At 38.7% G+C, this 24326-nt stretch overlaps 1 protein-coding gene across 2 annotated transcripts; it reads left to right on the top strand.

Moving 5' to 3' along the window:
- Window positions 1-23859, top strand: TMPRSS12 (transmembrane serine protease 12). Of its 2 annotated transcripts, XM_064591246.1 has the most exons (5): window positions 1-733; window positions 1642-1837; window positions 9017-9285; window positions 21029-21171; window positions 23386-23859. In XM_064591246.1, the coding sequence occupies exons 3-5, from the start codon at window positions 9027-9029 to the stop codon at window positions 23635-23637; spliced, it is 654 nt and encodes a 217-aa protein (XP_064447316.1). In that variant the 5' UTR covers window positions 1-733; window positions 1642-1837; window positions 9017-9026; the 3' UTR covers window positions 23638-23859. The 2 variants fall into 2 exon arrangements, with proteins under 2 accessions (XP_064447316.1, XP_064447315.1); XM_064591245.1 differs by lacking the exon at window positions 1-733 and having other exon boundaries at window positions 891-1837.
- The last annotated feature ends 467 nt before the right edge of the window (window positions 23860-24326 follow it).

The raw sequence follows: 24326 nt of genomic DNA, 5'->3' as shown, positions 1-24326 counted from the left end.
GAGCTCGCAGGGCCCAGGGGCTCCGCATCCCCTCCCCGCACAGAAGCCCAACTGCACTGCACGGGCCTGCGGCGCGGGCGCAGGCACGAGCGCTCCGACGCCGGCCGGGCGCAGGACTCCCCGCGCGCACCCGCCAACGAGGATACCGCCCCCAGGGCGCACGCATCCGGGCAACGGGGCCAGCCCCCCGGGCCTCCCGCCCCCACGCCCCCACGCCCCCGGCTTCCTCCGCGAGCTTGGCCCTCGGCGGCGCACGCGCCCCGCCCGCACACCGCGTCTCCTGGGCGGCGCCCCGCGGCCATCTTGCCCAGCGGGAGTTCCCAAATGGGGCTGCGGCTCCTGAGCGCCGCGCTGCTGTTCGTGGGGAGCGCTCTCCCGGACGCCGGACTCGGCTCACTTTCCGGAAGGACCGGGCGCAGCTCCTGGCGGGAGCAGCCCGGTGCAGCGGGGTGGCGGGAGGCTGGGCCAGCGAGGCGGAAGGCGCTCCAGGCCCTGGAGGAGGGAGCGGAGGCCGCAGAGGGCAGTATCCATTCATTCCTCTCTTTCGGCAGCCTCCCGGGCGTGCTCCCCACTTCTGTAGTGTTTGAATTTGGGTCCCTCCTTTTCTGCTGCCCCAGCTGCCTTTAAAATGTACAGACCTACGCAGTCCGATTAATTATGACGGTGTGGTAGTCACTGTAGCAAAAATGCCATACGCTTGTGGAGCGCAGCTCTGTGTGCTCAAAACATTGAGGTTTGTCATTCCCATTTTATTTTTTTTATTTTTTAAAGATTTTATTTATTTATTTGAGAGAGAGAGCATGGGATGGGGGAGGGTCAGAGGGAGAAGCAGGTTCCCTGCCGAGCAGGGAGCCCGATGCGGGACTCGATCCCGGGACTCCAGGATCATGACCTGAGCCGAAGGCAGTCGCTTAACCGACTGAGCCACCCAGGCGCCCCTATATATTCTTTTTTTTTTAATTTATTATTTTTATTTTATTTTTATTTTTTTAAAGATTTTATTTATTTGAGAGAGAATGAGAGAGAGCACATGAGAGGGGGGAGGGTCAGAGGGAGAAGCAGGCCTCCCGCCGAGCAGGGAGCCTGATGCGGGACTCGATCCCGGGACTCCAGGATCATGACCCGAGCCGAAGGCAGTCGCTCAACCAACTGAGCCACCCAGGCGCCCTGTCATTCCCATTTTAAAGATTAATAATTCAGTGGAATTCAGAGTTGAAAAGGCTCGTAGGTGACCTTGTCCTACTACACTCGAGAAAAATTCACCCAGCAAGTCAAATGGCGACTATTAGAACTTGTAGCTTTTGATTCGCCAGTCCCAGGCTTTTTAATTGCCATTTTGCACAGGCAACAACGTGATACCTGGTCAGAGAAACTTACCTCATTTTTATATTTTGGGGGAATAGAGTTTTAAAATTAACAAACTGTGTTGATTTAATGCCTTTCTATTTGTAGTGATCATTTAAGGCATGTTTGTCTTAACTCTCCTTTAAGATTTTTTTTTTCAAAATATGGGCATGCCTTAGGTATACAGATTACTTTATCTGTTTTTTAAATAGGAATCTAAAAGATTATATTAGTATGTTAAGATTAGGAATACATATTAGATGTTCAGTACAAATAATATATGATTTTTATTTTTAGATTGTGGGACAGCACCACTTGCAGATGCATTGGAAGGGTCTCGGATAATAGGCGGCACAACAGCTCAAACTGGCGCATGGCCATGGGTAGTTAGCCTGCAGATTCAATCAGGCAAAATTCTGGCTCATATATGTGGGGGAAGCTTAGTGAAAAATAAGTGGGTCCTCACAGCTGCCCACTGCACTAAGGACATTAGGTATGTATTCAGAACACAACTCCTATTTTATTCTCTTGGGGGATGTTTTGAAGTAGTAGAGGACCATTTGATTTCACCCATGTTCAGTTAAGCTGTGTGTTTACAAGAAGCCATAATGCTTTACACTAGCACACTGTTTGTTGAAATGAATCCTGTGAATCAGAGGTCAACATACTTTCTGTAAAGACAGTACAAATGTTAAGGACTCTGTCACAACTCAACCCTGCCACTATAGAACCAAAGTGGCCATAGACAATACAATTGAATAAGTGTGGTGTGATCCAATAAAACTTTATGAACACAGAAATTTGAACAAAATATTTTTGGGTTTTTTTTTTTTTTCCAGCCATCTAAGAGTATAAAAAACTTTTTTTTTTTTTTTGCTCATGGGCTATACAAAAATAGAAGACAGGTCAGATTTGGCCTTTGGGTTGGAATTTGTCAGACTGTTTTAAATAATGACGATTTCTTTAGCTTTTAAAATTATTATATTGTAACCATGTGTTTTTCTTTCTCACCATTGGATCATGAGTGTTTTTTTTTAAAGAATTTATTTATTTATTTGAGAGAGAGAGAGAGAGCATGAGTGGGGGGAGGGGCAGAGGGAGAGGCAGGCAGACTCCCTGCTGAGCAGAGAGTTGGATGCAGGGCTTGATCCCAGGACCCCAAGATCCCAAGATCATGACCTGAGCTAAAGGCAGACGTTTAACTCACTGAGCCACCCAGGCACCCCTGGATCATTAGTTTTGAAAAACAAGGGCTACACGTTTTATTTTGTATTCCTTGGACTAATAGAAGACTTAGCCTACTTAATAAAAGACATAATAAATGTTTACTGATTCTGTGGATGATGTCAGTCTTAGAGAAATAGGATCTACCACAGTTAGAATAGAACTATGACTCTCCTAACCATTTAATATGAAGCTCTAAGAAAAATCCTTTGGGAAACCATGGTACCTGTCTTTAATATTTAAGAGAACGGCTCTCTTAGAGAAGAATGAAAAGTCTTTAAGAGGAACTAACAACTTAAATATTCAATTGAGGGTGGGTGCCTGGGTGGCTCAGTTGTTAAGTGTCTGCCTTCGGCTCAGGTCATGATCCCAGGGTCCTGGGATCGAGCCCCGCATCGGGCTCCCTGCTCAGCGGAGAGCCTGCTTCTCCCTCTCCCACTCCCCCTGCTTCTGTTCCCTCTCTCGCTGTCTGTCAAATAAATAAATAAAATCTTTTAAAAAAAATTCAATTGAGGGCAACTGACCTGATGGAGTACATAAGGTTTTAGTCTGTATACTACATTTTTTTTAATGATTTTTTTTAAAGATTTTATTTATTTATTTATTTGAGAGAGAGAGAGAGAGAGAGAGAGAGAGAGAAACAGCATGAGAGGGGATAGGGTCAGAGGGAGAAGCAGGCTCCCTGCTGAGCCAGGAGCCCGATGCGGGACTCGATCCCGGGACTCCGGGATCATGACCTGAGCTGAAGGCAGTCGCTTAACCAACTGAGCCACCCAGGCGCCCTGTATACTACATTTTTTAAAGTAAGCTCTTCGCCCAACATGGGGCTTGAACTCATGACCCTGAGACCAAGAGCCTCATGCTCTACCAACTGTGCAAGCCAAGCACCCCTGTATACATTTTTCAACCATAAACTGACCTGAGGAATAGAGGTAGAAAAATAATAAGATACTAAGGTATAAACCAAGGGTATAGAAAGAGATCTAGAAGAAAAGTTTCAGATTTAGGAATCAATTCTGTTCTTTCAGGGGTGTTTTACAACGCTTGTATAGCATGCTACTTTTTATTTTATTATTTTATTTTTTTAGGTAGAATCCATACCAACATGAGACTTGAACTCATGACCTCAGGATCAAGAGTCCCACACTCCACTGACTGAGCCAGCCAGGCACCCTTAACATGCTATCTTTAAGATTTTATTTATTTATTTGAGAAAGAGAGCACAGAGGTATAAATAGATTGCCCACTGAGCAAGGAGCCTGGTGTGGGACTCAATCCCAGGACCCTGGGATCATGACCTGAGCCAAAGGCGGACGCTTAACCAACTGAGCCACCCAGGTGTCCCAGACTTAAGCATTCTTACGTACCTTGCTCATGGCTGGAGAGCAACAAAATCAGGGATCAAGTCTAGGTTGGCCAGAATGAAAACCCACACATACAACTACAACTATACCATATGGCTCTCTACTTGAAACATCTCTTGTGATGATGGACTGCTACCTTGGGAAGAATATCAGTTCATTTTCAGACAGCTTTAATGCTTAGGAAGCTTTTCTTACGTTGAAATAAGTGTCTTGGTTTTTTTTTTATCTGCTCTCAAGCCATATTTATATGTAACCCAATTCCTCTTCCAAGCATTTGAAGATAATGTCATATTCCACTTAACATTTCTCAAGACTAAATCTTATTAATGTTTTACTCCTTTACTCAACATTTACTGAATGTATGTTATATGCTAGGGACTGGTCTAGGTGCTGAAGCAGTAGACAGTACTGAGGCATATTCTCTACTTTTCAGGAGCATCCTGTCAGAGGACTAACTTTGCCATATTCTGTTCCAGTCCCCCTCATTTCTTAAACCTTGCACCATCAACTATCCCTTTTTCCTTCTTAGAACAACCATTTATCAAAGACTTGCTCTGAGATTAGGTACTAAGGACATTACATATAATTCTGTGTTAAAAAAAAAAAAAAAAAAAGCCCTGTGGTGCCTGGGTGGCTCAGTCGGTTAAGCATCTGCCTTCAGCTCTGGTCATGATTCCCAGGGTCCTGGGATCAAGCCCCACTTCGGGCTCACTGCTCAGCAGTGAATCTATTTCTCCTTCTCCTTCCGCCCCTCCACCTCCACTCTCTCTCAAATAAATAAAATCCCTAAAAAACAAAACAAAAACCCTCCCAGTAACTCTCTGAGATAGCTATTATTATCTCTGTTTTATACTTGAGGAATCCAAAGATGAGGGAGATTTGATAACTTGCCCAAGATCACACTGCTGTTAAATAGCAGCCCCCTGATCTAAACCTGGTTCTTCAACATATGCTGTTGTATTGTACCTCATTGTCTCTAGTATTTTTCAATCTTCTCTCTGGTTTCTTCCCTACAACCTATCAACGAACCCTACTGTTTCCTTTCTTCCCTTCCTTTTGGGAAACTCCCTTTTGCTTCATCTGCATTGACTTATAAAATGTCAATTGCAGGGGCGCCTGGGTGGCTCAGCCTTGGTTAAGCAACTGCCTTCGGCTCAGGTCATGATCCTGGAGTCCCTGGATCGAGTCCTGCATCGGGCTCCCTGCTCGGCAGGGAGTCTGCTTCTCCCTCTGACCCTCCTCCCTCTCATGCTCTCTGTCTCTCATTCTCTCTCTCTCATATAAATAAATAAAAATCTTAAAAAAAAAAAAAAGCCAATTGCAGTCTGATTTCAGTGCTCAGAACACACTATTAAAAATCCACCTCCATGCCAAATCCAATGACCTCTTCTCAGTCCCCATCCTATTTGAGCTTTATAACATGTGACAAAGTTGACCACTGTTCTCCTTGAAGCTATCTCTTTTCTTGATTTCTAAGTCACCTCTAATTTTCCCCTTTTCCTTGATGAGTCTTTGTCATCATCTAATGGCAACATTTTCCATTCCCATCCTCTTGCCTTATCATCTGTGCTCTCTCCTAGAGATGTCTCATCTACTTCTGTTTCAGTAATCACCATGTGCTGGAAACTCCCAAGTCTCTCCAGCTGAGTCATATTTCTGGCTCCCTACTATACATTTATACTAGAGTCACAGTCTCAACAAGTTGGAAAACGTATTCAAAAATCTTTCCTCTAATCCTGTTCATTTTCTATTCTTTCAGATAACGGCATCACCAACAGCTCCATTACCCAGGGTATTAGCTCTCTCTGCGCAGTATCTCTTAAATTTGTTTCTTCTCCCAGTGCTCCACACTGATTAGAAAACTTACACTATTACACTTACACTTAAACTACTTACACTTATACTATCATAACTATTCTAATAAGTGAAGTGGTATCTCACTGTGGTTTTGATTTGCAATTCTCTAATGACTAGTGATGTTAAGCATCTTTCCATGGCTTATTGGCCATCTGCATATCTTCTCTGAAGAAATATCTATTCAAATCCTTTGCCCATTTTTAATTGGGATTTTTGTTGAGATATAGGAATGCTTTTAATATTCTTGATATCAATCCCTTATCAAATATGTAATCTGAAAATATTTTCTCTCATTCTGTGGGTTGTCTTTTCACTCTCTTTGATAATGTCATTTGATGCACAAAAGTTTTTAATTTTGAAGAAGTCCAATTTATTTATTTATTTATTTATTTATTTATTTATTTATTTATTTAATTTTTGGTTACCTATGTTTTTGGTGTCATATCCAAGAAATCATTGCCAAATCCAGTATCATGAAGGTTTTCTCCTGTATTTTCCTCTAAGAGTTTTTTACTTTTTTAAAAAAAGATTTTATTTATTTATTTGTCAGAGAGAGAGAGAGAGAGAACTCAAGCAGGGGGAGTGGCAGGTAGAGGGAGAAGCAGACTCCCTGCCTAGCAAGAAGCCTGATGCGGGAATTGATCCCAGGACCCTGGGATCATGACCTGAGCCAACGGCAGATGTTTAACTTACTGAGCCACCCAGCTTCCCTTGTTTTATTTTTATATTTAGGCCTTTACCTATTTTGAGTTGATTTTTGCATATGGTGTAAAGTAAATGTTCAACTTCATTCTTTTGCATGTACATATACAATTTTGCCAGCACAATTTGTTGAAAAAGCCTGTCCTTTCCCCACTGAATTGTCTTGACACTTTTTTTTTTAAAGATTTTATTTATTTATTTGAGAGAGAGAATGAGAGAGAGAAAGCATGAGAGGGGGGAGGGTCAGAGGGAGAAGCAGACTCCCTGCAGAGCAGGGAGCCCGATGCGGGACTCGATCCTGGGACTCCAGGATCATGACCTGAGCCAAAGGCAGTCGCTTAACCAACTGAGCCACCCAGGCGCCCCTGTCTTGACACTTTTGTTGAAAATCACTTGAGCCCATATGTAAGGTTGTATTTCTGGGCTCTCTATCCTGTTCCATTGGGGGGGGGGTGTATCTGCCAGTACTACACTATTTTGATTACTGTAACTTTGCTGTAGTTTTGAAGTCTGGAAATGTGAGTCCCCCAACTACATTCTTCTTTTTCAAGATTATTTTGGCTATTTGGAGTCCCTTGGCATTCTGTATGAATTTAGGATGGGTTTTTCTATTTCTTCAGAAAATATCATTGAGATTTTTATAGGGATTGCATTGAATCTGTAGATCGCCTTGGGTAGTATTGTCATCTTAACAATATTAAGCCTTCCAATCCATGAACATGGGATGTCTTTCCATTTATTCATGTCCTCTTTAATTTCAGCAATGTTTTGCAGTGTTCAGTGTATATAGCCTGTTTTTTAATCTTATGGTCTGATATAAATTGAAGTAAATAAGGAATATAAGTTGAATAAGTTTGGAAAAGAAAAAAAAGATCATTATTTCAAAGTAGCTTAAAGCAGTGATTTCTTTGTATAAAAAATAGAACTAGGGCTTTAAAATTTTTTGGTAAACTTTCTAGAGGTCACCTAATCCACTTTTAAGATAGCTAAATGTTTTGTATTTCCTTAGGAGAAATTCTAGGAAGTAGAATTGCAAAGTAAAATACAGTGCAACTTGGAGTGCCTCGGTGGCTCAGTCGGTTGAGTGTCCAACTCTTGGTTTTGGCTTGGGTCATGATCTCAGGGTCCTGGGATTGAGCCCCGAGTTGGGCTCTGTGCTCAGCAGGGAGTTTGCTAGCGATTCTCTCTCTCCCTCACCCTCTGCACCTCCCCCCGTGCTCACTCTCTCTCAGATAAATAAATCTTTAAGAAAAATACAAGGCAACTTTTATAGACTATTGATACACGCTGCCAAGGTACCTATCTGTTTATACTTTCCATATGAATAAGAGTTCCTTTGTTTTTGTGACTGTTGTTTGTCCTGAGCATTATCATCAAACACATACACACACACTCATAAACTTTGCCAATTTGAATAATGAAAAGGAATTTCAGCATTTGTAAACAATGTATAAAAGGTCCTCCTTCCCAATCCAATTCCAAATGTAACAACTATTAAATGCTTAAGGTTTTTTTGTTTTTTTTTTTAAGATTTTATTTATTTGAGAGAGAGAGAATGAGTGAGAGAGAGCACACACATGAGAGAGGGGAGGGTCAGAGGGAGAAGCAGACTCCCCGCTGAGCAGGGAGCCCGATGCGGGACTCGATCCCAGGACTCCAGGATCATGACCTGAGCCGAAGGCAGTCGCTTACCCAACTGAGCCACCCAGGCATCCCTAAATGCTTAAGGTTTTAATTGTTGATTTTGACCCACAAAGGATTTTTTAGTTTGGTTTTTTACTTGTTCTTTATTATTTTTTTTAAGATTGTCAAGACCCATTAGTTGCTTCCTGTTTTATATCAATGCTATCATTGCTATGTATTCATCTACATTTTCTTTCTGGTTTAATTTTTATAATTCTCATGCTAATTTAATATCCAAATGCTTCATTCTAAAACCTCAAAATTTACAAAAGTAAAGGGAATAGTTTAGTGAACTCCCATATGCCTATCACCCAGCTTCAAATTATCAACCCATGCCTGATCTTATTTCATCTTTATCCTGACCAACTCCTTCCTTCAATTATTTTGAAGCAAATCTCAGACATACCACTTTATGTATCTTTAAAAGTAGACTTTAAAGATTTTATAATAAAAATTTTTTTACATTTAACATTTAATCAATTTCAAGTTTATTTTACTGTTTAGTGCTTTTCAGAGATTTAATCTTATTTCACTTTTCAAACTAGTTAGCTAGGTGTCCCAATACCATTTATCAAATCATTCATTCTTTTGTCCACTGGTAAGAAGTGCTACCTTAATCATATATTAAAATCTCATGTACTCGAATCTGGTTTTGGACCCTCTGTCCCACTGATCTTTTTCTCCTTCATCATGATATTTTGGTTTTTATTTGATGTGACTTCATGTACATGAACGTAGGATTAAATTTTTGTTATTAATCTAACAGAAAAACAAAAACTAGGAGATTAAGAATATTTACTTAGTTAAATAACATGTTTATAATAACATTTATTCTCTTTCAGAGATCCTTTAATGTGGAGAGTTGTGATTGGAACTAATAGTATAAAAGGGCATCATCCACACTCCAAGAAGATGAAAGTTAAAGCAATCATTATCCATCCAGACTTCAATTTGGAAACTTATGTAAATGATATTGCACTATTTCATTTAAAAAAAGCAGTGAGGTATACTGACTATATTCAGCCTATTTGTCTGCCTTTTGATGTTTTCCAAAAACTGGACCAAAACACAAAGTGTTTTATAAGCGGCTGGGGAAGAACAGAAGAAGGAGGTAATTATAGTCTGAATTTTATTTATACATTTTTCCTGATTATTGGAGAGGGTGAACCCTTTTATATATTCATCTCTTTATATCATGAATTTGAGCAATAGGTCTTTACAAACCATTGAAAAAGAAATGTTTTTTCTTGTATTTTTTCTTCCTTGTAGGAAAGAGAAAATTATCAAAAAAAGAAAGAAAGAAAGAAAAAATTATCTTCCAAAGCAGAAATAGAGACTTTCTCTGGTTATGCATGCTAAGAGACTTGAACCTCTAAACATTCTCAGAGAGAATGATGATTCTAAGTGTTTTTGTAGTTTCTGAGATTCATAGGTGATAGAGCCAGCTCTGTAAGAGGATTGCTTATCATAAACAATAAGCTTCTAGCTGTAAGGAATCAAATTTAGTGTCTTTTTAATTTAATACCCTGTTTAATATCAAACAGGTTGAGTGCCATATATTTTCTTTAGTTGTACTAATGAGCACTAATTATTGATTGGTTGAACTATTATGAACTATCAACAAATAAATGTAGAAAATAGTCTCTGCCTTTGGTTCTAAAAATAGTTACCATTTGGAAGCATTTACCATGTTTTAGGTCCTTTTCTAAATATACTATTTTATCTTATCTTCAGAATATTCCTACTAGGAAGTTTATGTCATTATTCCTATTTAACACACCAGAATTGTGGATCTTAGAAGTTGAGAAGCTAGAACACAAATCTAGGTCTTCTTTATTTCTACAGCCTGAATGTCTAAGTACTGCATTAACTACAAACTGTTCTTGATGGAATCAAAGTCTAGTGAGATCAAGTGCTGAGACTCTTTTTTCTATTCCTTACAGAAATTAGCCATTTAAATATGTGTAGAGGGGTGCCTGGGTGACTCAGTTGATTGGGCATCCAACTCTTGATTTTGGGTCAGGTCATGATCTCAGGGTCCTGGGATGGAGCCCCGCATCAGTCTCCCCACTGGGATTCTCTCCCCCCCCCCCCCCCGACTCTCCCCCTCCTCTCTCTAGGATGGATGAACAAATCTTTGGAAAAAAAAATGTTTAGATTAGGGGCACCTGGCTGGCTCAGTCCGAAGAGCATGCAACTCTTGATCGTGGAGTTGTGAAATTCGAGACCCACGTTGGGTGTAGAGATTACATACATACACACATACATACATACACTTTTAAAAACCAACTTTTAAAATAAATAAGTGTAGATTATTTAGATATGATACAGATAAATGTATGAAAGATCTGTGAATTATTACTTTTCTTTTTTTCCTCTGTGAATACCATTTAAACAAGTTAAGAAAGCAACATGTGTAGGGAAAAGAGTATGGGCTTTAGAATCACAGACCTAAGTCTGAATCTCAGCCCTGCAACGTACTTAACTGCACTTAACAACTGAGCCACCCAGGCGCCCCAAGTTATTGACTCTTTAACAACAATTAGGACAACAATGATCAGAGTAGCTTCCATTTATTCAGGGCTAAGTACTTAATAAAATACTAAGCACCTTAATGAATTTCTCATTTAATGCTCCCAGTAACACTATGAGAAGTACTATAACATGGATAAACAAACAGATTTAAAGAGGTTAAGTGAGGGACGCCTAGGTGGCTCAGTTGGTTAAGCATCTGCCTTCAGCTCAGGTCATGATCGCAGGGTCCTGGAATTAAGTCCCGCATCAGGCTCTTTGCTCAGCAAGTAAATAAAATCTCCTTGCTCTGACAAGTAAATAAAATCTTTAAAAATAAATAAATAAATAAAATAAAGAGGTTAAGTAAGCTGCCCTAAATTACACAGCTAAGTGAGGGGTAAAAATTCAATCCCAGGTTGGCCTGCCTCAAACTCATGTTTCCACGATATCATATCATCTTTCACCCTGTCATACATTTTCATGATCTGTAAGATGAGAGCAGTAATACCTGTCAGAGAGCTGTTTATTTTTTTTTTAAAGATTTTATTTATTTATTTGACAGAGAGAGACACAGCGAGAGAGGGAACACAAGTAGGGGGAGTGGGAGAGGGAGAAGCAGGCTCCCCGCTGAGCAGGGAGCCCGATGCGGGGCTCGATCCCAGGACCCTGGGATCATGACCTGAGCCAAAGGCAGACGCTTACCGGGTGAACCACCCAGGTGCCCCTGTCAGAGAGCTGTTTTAAGGATTAAGTTGGCTCTCCAGCAACATGGTAGATTAAATGCACACACCAACCTTCCCAGTGAATACTATTTTTTTTTTTAATGTTTTAAAGATTTTTTTTTATTTGGCAGAGAGAGCACAAGCAGGGGGAGCAGCAGGCAGAGGGAGAAGCAGGCTCCCCGCTGAGCAGGGAGCCCAACGCAGGACTCAATCCCAAGACCCTGGGATCATGACCTGAGCCGAAGGCAGACGCTTAACTGACTGAGCCACCCAGGCGCCCCCCAGTGAAAACTATTAAGAGAGAAAATACACAGGTCAAGGACTGAGTGTGAAGATGGGAACTTAGGTAACTGAAGCACTGAAGTTGGCTTCTATCTTGAGGGTATTTGCCAGTGGTAACATTGCATATGAATTTCTGTGGTCTCATGGGCCTTGAGAGGGTTGAAGAACAAAGCCTGCTAAAGTGTGTGGGTGGAGATTCTCATAAAGCTAGAGCCAGAGAGCTATACTCCCACCATATAGTTCATCTATACATAGTTCACTTTAACTATGATATAGGCAGGTTGAAAATAAAAGGATGGGAAAAATATATCATGGCAACATTCATCAAAAGACAACTGGAATAGAAAAAAAGAAAAGAAAGCAGGAATGGCTACATTAATATCAGATAAGGTAGATTTAAGAGCAAATAAAACTATTAGGGACAGTGAGGAACATAACAATGATATAAAGGTAAATCCAGGGCGCCTGGGTGGCTCAGTTGGTTAAGCGACTGCCTTCGGCTCAGGTCATGATCCTGGAGTCCCGGGATTGAATCCCGCGTCGGGCTCCCTGCTGAGCAGGAAGTCTGCTTCTCCCTCTGACCCTCCCCTCTCTTGTGTTCTCTCTCTCAAATTAATAAATAAAATCTTTTTTTAAAAAAATTTTTTTAAAGATTTTATTTATTTATTTGAGAGAGAGAATGAGATAGAGAGCATGAGAGGGGGAAGGGTCAGAGAGAGAAGCAGACTCCCTGCTGAGCAGGGAGCCCGACGTGGGACTCCATCCCGGGACTCCAGGATCATGACCTGAGCCGAAGGCAGTCGCTTAACCAACTGAGCCACCCAGGCGCCCCTAATAAATAAAATCTTAAAAAAAAAGGTAAATCAACAGGAGACATAGCAATCCTAAATGTGTATGTACCAAACACCAGAGAGAGTTTCTTTTTCTTTCTTTCTTTTCTTTCTTTCCTTCCTTCCTTCTTTCTCTTTCCTTTTCTTTCTTTCTCTCTCTTTCGATTTATTTTAGAGAAAGATTGCGCACACGTGAGTGGGGGTGGGGCAGAGGGGGCGAGAGAGAGAATCCCAAGCAGACTTTGCGCTGAGCTCTGAGCCTGACACAGGGCTCAGTCCCAGGACCCTGAGATTATGACCTGAGCTGAAACCAAAAGTTGGACGCTTAACCAACTGTGCCACCCAGGCGCCCCCAGAGATATAGTTTCTTAAAAACACACACGTGTACATACATTTATAATATTACCCAGCAATCGCACTCCTGGGCATTTATCCTAGAGAAATGAAAACATATTTCCACACAAAAACCTGTTCACGAATATTCATAAAAGCTTTATTTATAGTATCCAAAAACTGGGAAAAACTAAATGTCCTTAATTAGGTGAATGATTAAACAAACTGTAGTATATCCTTAACCTGGAATGATACTAAACAGTTAACAGGAATTAGCTATTGATTCATGTATCAATTTAGATGGCATTATGCTGGGTGGAAAAAAAAAGCCATTTTCAAAAGACACATACTGTATGATTCCATTTATATACCATTCTCAAAATGACAAAATCAAAATTATAGAGATGGAGAACTAATTACTGGTTGCTAGGTGTAAAAAAGCTAGGTAGCCTGAGGGAGATCTTTGTCATGGTGAAATAGTTCCATATCTTAACTGTGGAGGTAATTATAAGAATGTACACATACAATAAAGTGGCACAGAACTACACAAACACACATTGTACCAGTGTCAGTTTCTTGATTTTGATATTGTACTTCAATTACACAGATGTTACCATTGCAGGAAACAGGATAAAGAGTACACTGGACCTCACTGTACTACCTTTGCAACTTCCTGTGACTATAATTATTTTGAAATAAAGTTTATTTTTTTAAAAAGAACAAGATATAACTAAAGCATCCTCAACCCCCACCCCCCACCCCCAGGATTTCTAGGAAAACTACTGAATTGAAGGGGGAAAAGGTAGAAATTTTCCCAGAAAACATATAATTACAAATACCACTCATATGGACTTGCTGCCCCAAATTGCTCTGAATAGAAAGACTCAAACTTAGAATTTAGTTTAAATAGGTCATAGACTGTTAAGGTCTCTAGGTGGCTGAGAGAATCAAATGCACATCATTTGTATAGAAACTGAATTTCATCTAAGACCTCAAAAGAATTTCACCTGATAAAGTTTCAATGAAAATGGATTATAATTTTTTTAAAAGATTTTATTTTATTTATTTGAGAGAGTGAGAGAGAGCACAAGAGAGGGGGTAGGGTCAGAGGGAGAGGCAGACTCCCCGCTGAGCAGGGAGCCCGATGCAGGATTGATCCTGGGACTGTGGGATCATGACCTGAGCCGAAGGCAGTTGCTTAACCAACTGAGCCACCCAGGTGCCCTGGATTATAATTTTAAAAATCAATAACCACCAAAGCAAATAAGGCATTATGAGTAAGAGTCAGCGGAAACAATAGACATCAAAATAAGACCTGCAAAAATTTCAGATATTGGGATCAAAAATAAAAAGGTGTTTAATATATTACAAGAAATAAGGGCGCCTGGGTGGCTCATTCTCTCAAATAAATAAATTCTTTAAAAAAAAAGGAAATAAAAGATGTGCTTAAAAATATGAATAAAAAGGAGCTATGAAAAAGAACCAATGATAATAATTTAAAAATATAATAATTGAGGGACATCTGGGTGGCTCAGTCAGTTTAGTGTCTGACTCTTGATTTCAGCTCAGGTCATGATCTCAGGATTGTGAGATCAAGCCCCGTGTCAGGGTCCACACTAGGTGTGGAGCCTCCTTAAGATTCTGTCTCTCCCTCTGCCCCTTCCTCTCAGCTGGTGTGTGTGTTCTCTCTAAAAAAAATTTAATAAAAAATATAACAATTGAAATAAACTCAATGGACTAAATTAGTACCAAGTCAGAAAATACTTAGGATTCCCACAGATTAAAATCAACCAAATATCAGCGCACAATCAAAGATCACCAAACAGGGGCATCTTGGTGGCTCAGTCATTAAGCGCCTGCCTTTGGCTCAGGTCATGATCCCAGCGTTCCGGGATCAAGCCCCGCATCGGGCTCCAGCCCCGCATCGGGCTCCCTGCTCCACAGGAAACCTGCTTCTCCCTCTCCCACTCCCCCTGCTTGTGTTCCCTCTCTCGCTGTGTTTCTCTCTGTCAAATAAATAAATAAAATTGTAAAAAAAAAAAAAATCACCAAACACATTAGGAGAAAAACCATAATAATGAAAATCAACAGAAATAAAACAACAGATCCCCCAAGGATCTCAGATAGTAATATTTTAGGTATAGAATACAAAATAAGTATATATAAATTGTTTGAAGAAATTAAAAAATAGAATTAGAAATAAGCAAAAGACTATCTAGAATGACCAGGCAGATTTAAAAGAGAACCAGGGGTGCCTGGGTGGCTCAGTGGATAAGTGTCTGACTCTTGATTTCAGCTCACAACCCTGAGATCAAGCCTTATGTCAGCATGGGCAGAAGCCAGGAATACTGCTCATCTTCCTTCAATGCACAGGGTAGTGCTCTCACCCTCCGCAACAAAGAACTATCTGGCCTACAATGTCAATAGTTCTGAGATTGGGAAACCTTGGAATACAATAAAATAGTGTATAATTCATGGAATTAAAATAAAGATACTTAAATATTGGGGGAAAAGCGGTGATCAGAGTTAAAGTGATCTCAGGTCTGTGTATTATTCAGAAGTGTTAAGATACTGATTAACATTAGATTTAAGCATGAATAGTCAAATTTGAATAGAAATTAATAGAAATAGGGGATATAACTTGGAATAAGAAACATATGGAATAAGAAAATAAAGACAAAATCTTAATAAAAAATCAAGAAAGGAGAAATAAGCTTAGGAAAAGTGAGAAAAATAGAAAGTATAAAATAAGACCATAGAAACAAGCCCAAATATATCCATAATCACAATAAAGGTTAATGAACCAAACCACTAATTAACAGACAGAAAATCACATTAGGGAGTAGGAAATCCAGCTTACCTAGAGGGATACCTAAAATGTAAGGATATGGAAGGACTGAAGTAAAACAATAGTAAAGAAATATATCAAGTAAATTAAAATTAAAAGAAAGCTAGTATCACTATGCAAATTGCAAACAAAATAGACTTTAAGGCAAAAGATCATTTTGATTTAGAAAAGGTTCAACTCACCAAGAAGATAGAACAGTTCTAGACTTCTGAGCCTGATAAAAAGGACCCAGATAATATTAAGGAAAAATAGAATTGTACAGCAAATGTAATAACTCCTCTATGATAATAGAGAATTTAATACAATTCTCTTTTTATTGTTAGCATATCAAATGGATAAAAACTTAGTAAAGATTTGGAATATTTGAACAATGTAATTAGCCAGCTCGATTTAATAGCCAAATCAGTACACTCAAAAATTTAGAGGCTTTTATCTTTTCAAGTGCAGGTGGAATCTTTATAAAAATTGACCACTTGGGGCACCTGGGTGGCTCAGTTGGTTAAGCGTCCAACTCCTGGTTTTCGGCTCAGGTCATAATCCCATGGGTTATGAGATCAAGGCGTTAACCTCCGCACTCAGCGGAGAGTCTGCTGGAGACTCTCTCCCTCTGCTCCTCCCCCCACTTGCACAGCACACGCTCTCTCTCAAATAAATAAATCTTAAAAAAAAAAAAACTGACCACTTATTAGAGGCCATAAAGCAAAACTCCAAATTCAAAGATAGGTAATGTACAAACTGTGAACTCTGATTATGCTTGATTTCTTTTTTTTTTTTAAGATTTTATTTTATTTATTTGAGAGAGAGAGAATGAAAGACAGAGAGCACGAGAGGGAGGAGGGTCAGAGGGAGAAGCAGACTCCCCGCTGAGCAGGGAGCCCGATGCGGGACTCGATCCCAGGACTCCAGGATCCTGACCTGAGCCGAAGGCAGTCGCTTAACCAACTGAGCCACCCAGGTGCCCCTGATTATGCTTGATTTACAAAAGGGATGGGCATTTTGGCTGTGACGGCCCATGGGGAGGCTGGCAAATCCTCTCCCCCAGTAAATATAAACTGACAAAGTTGTCAAAAACGATCATTTTAGGGTCCCTGGAATCAGCCAAAGTACACAACAAATTGAGGAATATTTATCATAAAAAGCTAGAAATTTGGGTAAAATGAAGAATCTGCAGCTTCCTTGCTTGTAGGGGCTCCCAACTCCTCTCTCAGATCAGTCAGTACAGTACTTTTAGCAAGGCCGTGAAGAACAGAACCTTGTTGCCAGAGGAGGTGAACTCTATTTGGAAAAGCAGCTGAAAATCCAGGCTAGCAGTTGTCAGTAAAAGTATTGGACTCAGCAGCAAGAGACAAATGGGGAAAATCCACAGCTCTACTGGCCTGGGATTATAGTCCTAGATAAGACAGTCAGAAACTTGACAGAAAAATCCCCAAAATGAGAGTGCTATAGAATGCCTCAATACGCTCTCCAAACATTCTTGGCACTAAATTCTAGTGCAGTAACACTAGAAAAAGATGCAAAAACACATATGACTTAGGTAATAACAAAACAGTCATTATTCACAGGTGATGTGACTATTTACAATAAAGAATCTATAAAAAAAAAAAAGAATCTATAATACATTGGAATTAAGAGAGTCTAGTAAAATGTCCAGATATAAAACCAAAATACCAAAATCTATTTCATTTTTATACACTATCAATGGTTAGGAAATGTAACTTTCCAAGTTAACAGATGTCACACCCACAAGGATGTCTATAATCAAAAGTTAGGAACAAGTGTTGACAAGGATGTGGAGAAACTGGAACCCTTATGCATTGCTGGTGGGAATATAAAATGGCATGGGTGTTTTGGAATACAGTTTGTTAGTTCCTCAAAAATTAAATCTATAGTTACCATATGACTCAGAAATTCCACTCCTAGGTATATACCCAAGAGAAATGAAAACACACGTCCACACAAAAACCTGTACTCAAATGCTCATAGCGGTGTTATTCAAAATAGCAAAAACAAAAAACTAAAGATCCATCAACTGATAAATGGATAAACAAAACGTGGTATATTCATACAATGGAATTTTATCTAGCCATTAAAAGGAATGAAGCACTAATACATGCTACAACATTATGCTAAGGGAAATAAGCTCTACCTAACAGCCCACATTATTGCATGATCCCATTTATATGATGAAATGTCCAGAATGGGCAAATCATAGAGACAGAAAGTAATTTAAAGGACTTAAACTATAAACAATGAAATTAAACTATAAGCCAATAACAGAAACCAATAAACTATAAACTAATAACCAATAACTGGAAAATCCAATAATACTTGGAGATTAAACATGAATTGGTTAATAGTATTGTACCAGTGTTAAATTTTCTGATCTTGATAAATGTACTGTGGTTATGTAAGAAAATGTCCCTGTTCTTAAGAAATATACACTATGGGGTGCCTGGATGGCTCAGTCGTTAAGTGTCTGCCTTCAGCTCAGGTCGTGGTCCCGGAGTCCTGGGATGGAGCCCCGCATCGGGCTCCCTGCTCAGCGGGAAGCCTGCTTCTCCCTCTCCCACTCCCCCTGCTTGTGTTCCCTCTCTCACTGTCTCTCTCTCTGTCAATATATAAATAAAATCTTAAAAAAAAAAGAAATATACACTAAAGTATTTATATAGGAATACAGTGTCTGCCATTCACTCTCAAATGATTCAGAAAAATTTATATACACACACACAGAGTACAAATGATAATGCAAATGTGACAAAAAGTCAACAACTGTTGAATCTGAGTAAGAGGTATATTACAGTTCCTTGTACTATTCCTGCTACTTCTCTATAATTTTGAAATTTTATCTAAATAAAAAGTTGCCAAAATAATTATAAAATTTAAAAAAAAGTTAACAGGGGCACCTGGATGGCTCAGTCAGTTAAGCGTCCGACTCTTGATTTTGGCTCAGGTTATGATCTCACAGTCATGAGACTGAGCCCCAGATCAGGCTCCATGCTCAGCAGGGAATCTGCTTGAGGTTCTCTCTCTCCCTCTCCCTCTGTCTCTCCCCCTGCCCCCTCTAAAATGAATGAATGAATGAATGAATGAATGAATGAATAAATAAATCTTTTTAAAAAACAGTAAACAGATGAAACAAAAATACTAAAGAATCTATAGGAGGTGGGCACATGGTTGTTTACTGAGAAATTCTTTCATCTTTGCCTTATGTTTGAAATTTTTCATAACAAAATGCTGGAGAAGAAAGTTAACAGAAGTTAACATTTACAATAATACCAAACTGATTAGGTAGCAAAAAACACATCTAACAGGGGCACCTGGGTGGCTCAGTCAGTTAAGCATCTGCCTTCAGCTCAGGTCATGATCCCAGGATCCTGGGATCGAGCCCCACATCAGGCTCCTTGCTCAGTGGGGAGCCTGCTTCTTCCTCTCTCTCTGCCTGCTGCTCCCCCTGCTTGTGGTGTCAACTGAATAAATAAAATATTTAAAAAAAAAACACACATCTAACAAAAGATTGCAGGGCTTTTACGGAAGAGATCCTAAAACATTTTTAAGACATTAAAGAATACCTAAGTAAATGGAATGGTATACTTTATGCTTGAATAGGACAACTCAGTGTCATAAAGATGTCAATTCTATCTGAAAAAACTGAAAACAAAACAGAACAAAAACAAAAATAGGGAATGCTAAGCCCTAACATGAGTTTTGAGATAGTTAAAAAGCTCATTCTAAAAGACCCAAGAATAGCCAAGACTCCTCCAGAAGAAAAATGTTAGAGGAGTTGCCATCCAGAAATCATTATTTTAAAGCTATAGTAATTAGTCTATTTGTGCAAGGATAATCTAAGTGACCAGGCGAACAGAATAGAAAACCAGACATCTATTTCTCAGCTCTCTGTCTTACTCACTTTGAAAATCTCTAGTTATTTTTAATAGTCTTGCACCAATACCATACTGGTATTACTATTGTTTAGACTCATAAATTGGGTGGTAGGTTCACAGGTGTTCATTTCATTATTATATTCTATAACTTATATGTTACAAATATTCTTTTATATGCTGCCAGTATTACTTTAATTATTTTTAAATAAAGCACAGAAATGTGGCTGGCCTCTAAGAAGCCTCTATCTAGGTATCTGAACGTCATTAGGACATACTTCATTTCTATTTCCTGTGCCTATTCTTTCTGCATTTGGACTATTTTCTCAGGCTGCCTGTCATCATAAAGTTCAAATTTGGCTGCAGCTGCTTTGAACTTAAAACTAAGCAGTCATGTGACTACAGTGAACAAGGTTTTCCTCTGGCAGTTCCAGTGAAAATGGTGCTACAGAAGTATTCCAATTGGCTAGACTTACACTTCATACAATACAATACAATACATACTCCCAGACCAATCAGTATTCTAGGAGAATGGAATTCTAGGAATGGAACAGTTAGGTCATCCGCCCACCTACAGCCAAGGGGACAATGGGGAAGGATGCAGGGCACACAAAATTCTCAGCTACCACATGTGGCGACTGCAACTCTGAGGCTGATAAGATCAGATGCTGCTATTACAGAAGCTTTTCTATGGATAAATCTTACAATTTGTCCAATAGTTCCTGAAGTGTTGCCCTGTATTTTCCTCTCTCTTCAGTAGCAAAGAACCACTTATGTTCAGGAATTAGCAGAGAAGTGAAGGGAGTATATGAATTAAAAATCTGTTTTATTTTCATGTAGACCATCCTTCAAAACTTAGCGTTCTTAGAAAATTTAATAAAAAATTATTCACAACTTAGAACCTAAGATTGATCTCAGCATTTACCTCCTTGGCCCTTGACAATTTTTATTTAGCTTTATTTTGTAAAAAGTGTAGATGCTTGGGGCGCCTGGGTGGTACAGTTGGTTGGGCGTCCTACTCTTGGTTTCCACTGGGGTTGTGATCACAGGGCTGTGAGAATGAGCCCCACAGGGGCTCTGCACTCAGCAGAGCGTGTGCTTGAGACTCTCTCTCCCTCTCCCTCTGCCCCTCCCCTCCTCCAAGTAAATAAATAAACCTTAAAAAAAGAAGTATAGATCTTTTGAGAGAACTTCAAGAAACAGAGGAAAGAAAGATAACAAAAATAACCTGAAATTCCAACTATCTAGAGATAGTGGTCATTAACATTTGGCGACCATTCTTCCACAGTCTTCCTAGGCATATACATGTGTATATGGATACAGTTTTACGTAACTGTTGAGCCACTTGGGAAAGAAAACCTTTTAACACGAACATTTTATATTACTGTCAAAATGCCTGCTCTTCGAAATCATTTACTGGTATTTTTGTTGTTGTTGTTGTTAACAGGTAATGTTACAGATATGTTACAGGAAGCAGAAGTGCATTATATCTCTCGAAAGATTTGCGATTCTGAGCAGAGTTATGGGAAAATTATTCCTAACACTTCATTTTGTGCAGGTGATGAAGATGGGATTTTTGATACTTGCAGGGTAAGACCAAATAATTTTCTTTTGAAATATTTTCTAAAGCTAGAAGGAAACTTCAACAAGGTCTTTGATCACTTTCTGGTGAAGTCTTAATTATTAAGTTTATAAGTATTGCACTCTTTTTTCTCCTTTTTAACTACAGTCCGACAATCCAAATCCTCTTGCTTTCCTGGTCAAATTTAGACAAAATTTGCCTTGGATTTTTCTTTTTTTATTACTACCTCTATTGAGGTATAATTTACATATAAGCAATTCACCCTTATTTAGGGTATACAACTCAATGCGTTTTTAGTATATTTACAGAGCAGTGCAACCATTATCGTAATCTAATTTTGGAATACTTCTGTCAACCCAAAAAGAAGCCTCGACCCATTACAAATCACTCCTCATTCTCCTCCCACCTGCCCCTAGACCTAAGCAAACACTAAACCCTATATATTTGACTATTCTGGAAATTTCATATGAATAGAATCATTCAGTATGTAATCTTTTGTGACTGGCTCCTTTCACTTAATATAATGTTTCCAAGGTTCATCCATATTGTAGCATGTATTAATACTTTATTCATTTTATCGCGGAATAATATTCCATTGTATGGATGTGCCTCATTTTATCCATTCATTAGTTGATGGATATTTGAGCTATTTCCGCTTTTTGACTATTATGAATAATGTTGCTATACACATTTGAGTATACATTTTTTATGTGTAGGTAGGTTTTTCTTTCTCTTAGAAATTCCACCTAGGACTGGAATTGCTAGGTCAATGTTTAACATTTTGAAGAACTGCCAAACTCTATTCCAGAGTGGCTGCACTATTTTACATTCCCACCAGCAATATGAAGGCTCCAATTTCTCCACATCCTTGCCTGCACTTGTTGTCTTTTTGATCACAGCCATCCTTGTGTGTATGAAGTGGTATTTCATTGTGGTTTTAATTTGTGTCTGGTGACTAATGATGTGGAGCATTTTTTCATGTAATTATTGGCCAGCCATTTGTAGATCTTCTTTGGATAAATGTCTATTCAGATCCTTTGCCCATTTTTAAATTGAGTTATTTATCTTTTTATTATTGAGCCATAAGCCTTTTTTATATATTCTAGATACCAGTCCCTTACCAGATATATGGTTAGCAAATATTCTCTCCCTTCTGTGGTCTCTCTCTTCATTTCCCTAATGTTACCATTTGTAGCATAGAAGTTTGTTTTTTCTTAATTTTTATGAAGTCAATTTATCTTTTTTTTTTTTTTTTTTGGTTTCATCTCTTGTGCTGTTTGAATCTTTTTTCTCTTTTCTTCACTACTTCTAAATATATCAGCACTTCACTCCCGAGCAGTACCCCATACTCTAACGTTGTTCTACTCATTCTGGTTTCTGTAATCCAGGGTTTATCTTTCCAGTGTCCTTTTCCTTAAAAATTTTGCTGAGTAAAACAGTAGAGAATCTAATCTAATTGAATTGCATTCATAAGCAAAACATCCTCATTATCAAAAAATAACTATTCAGTGCCAACCTTACATAGAGAAACTGAAAACACCTTGGAAATACAGTCCTTAGTCTTTAGGTTCTGAAAGCATTATCTCAATGTCCTTGTTGTTTTCAGTGATTTCTTTAGTAATAGTGCTTTGGTGCATTGACAGTCTTGCAGAAACCAGGACAGACATCTGTGATTTGTAATAGAACTGAGAGCCTTAGCTATTTATTCCTGTTACCCTGCACCAGCCAACATTAACACTTAGATGCCACCTCTTTCGGGATGCCAGTTTACTCCTCTCCTCTAGTTAGCAAACCATGCACACACACCTTAAAGAATCCTTTATCCATCTTAAAGTTACACTTTTCACATACAGCATTAAGCGACAGAAGTATTCTATTGGTATTTATAGTATTTTGCACACTATTTCCTAAATTACATGTCTCCTGAATAATTGTACTAAAAAATCCAAACAATATGATTTATACAATTCTGGTTCAAAACAATGCAGATAGGAAGTTTATTCACCAGCTTTATGGCTTCCTCTAAATATCGGGCCAGATGGAATGCCTTCTGTCTGAGTTGGAATATAAAAATGAAAATCTATGGATCTTTAGAACTTGAAGGTATATTAAAAATGTGTATTTATATAAATGTATGATTAATGTGATTAATTTATTCCAGCTTTACTGTTGTTTAAAGACTACCAGAAGCAACTAACAGTATTTTGGGACTTTTTTAATAGGGTGATAGTGGTGGACCATTAATGTGCTACTTACCAGAACATAAACGATTTTTTGTAATGGGAATTACCAGTTACGGATATGGCTGTGGTCGAAAAAATTTTCCTGGTGTCTATTGTGGGCCATCCTTCTACCAAAAGTGGCTGACAGATCACCTCTACCAGGCAAGCAATAAAGGCATATTTAACATAAATATTCTACTTGGACAGGTCCTTGTAGCCTCAGGTTCTGTTGTCTTACTAGCAATTCCATAATGAAATTCTGAAGAATCTTTATTTTGCGTTGTGTCCCTCTCCATGTTCTACATAATGAGTATCATTTATTCTTTTGGTAAATAATTGCCCACTTTACAGTTCTCATGTGAATATTTTTTGGAACAAAAGGATTGTGACATATTAAATATGTGATTATAAATTTGGCATTGAATCACATGCTTCTTTAATGTATTTTGATTATTTTTTATGTTATAATCATAATTTCACCTTTGGAATACTTTCCTATAGTTTGTATAGAATTTTTAGTTATTAAATATATACCTTATGTATATAAATGCCAAATAATAAAGAGTTTATAATTAAAATGAAAGCGGTTCTTTTGTTAAATTAATCAAAACAATTTCCTTTTAATTTAGATTTTATTTAAAGCCATTTATTTGATTTTTTAATTATCATCTTGTTTCTGGTTCCAAAGTATACTCGGATAAAGAGTATTTGCCTCTTTTTAAAATTCTAATTGAAATAATTTTTAAAATATTAATACTTCCTTCCTTAGGCCAAAAAAGAATGATGGTTCAGACACCACCAAATAATTTACTTCTTAAAAATTTATAATGTGGGGGCGCCTGGGTGGCTCAGTTGGTTAAGCGACTGCCTTCGGCTCAGGTCATGATCCTGGAGTCCCGGGATCGAGTCCCGCATCAGGCTCCCTGCTCGGCAGGGACTCT

The sequence above is a fragment of the Mirounga angustirostris genome, unplaced genomic scaffold (assembly GCF_029215605.1).
Source record: "Mirounga angustirostris isolate CCGP_5_RB_7025 unplaced genomic scaffold, mMirAng1.0.hap1 SCAF_5, whole genome shotgun sequence".
In the NCBI taxonomy this organism is placed as follows: Eukaryota; Metazoa; Chordata; class Mammalia; order Carnivora; family Phocidae; genus Mirounga; species Mirounga angustirostris.
This window is presented reverse-complemented; position numbering and strand designations above follow the sequence as displayed.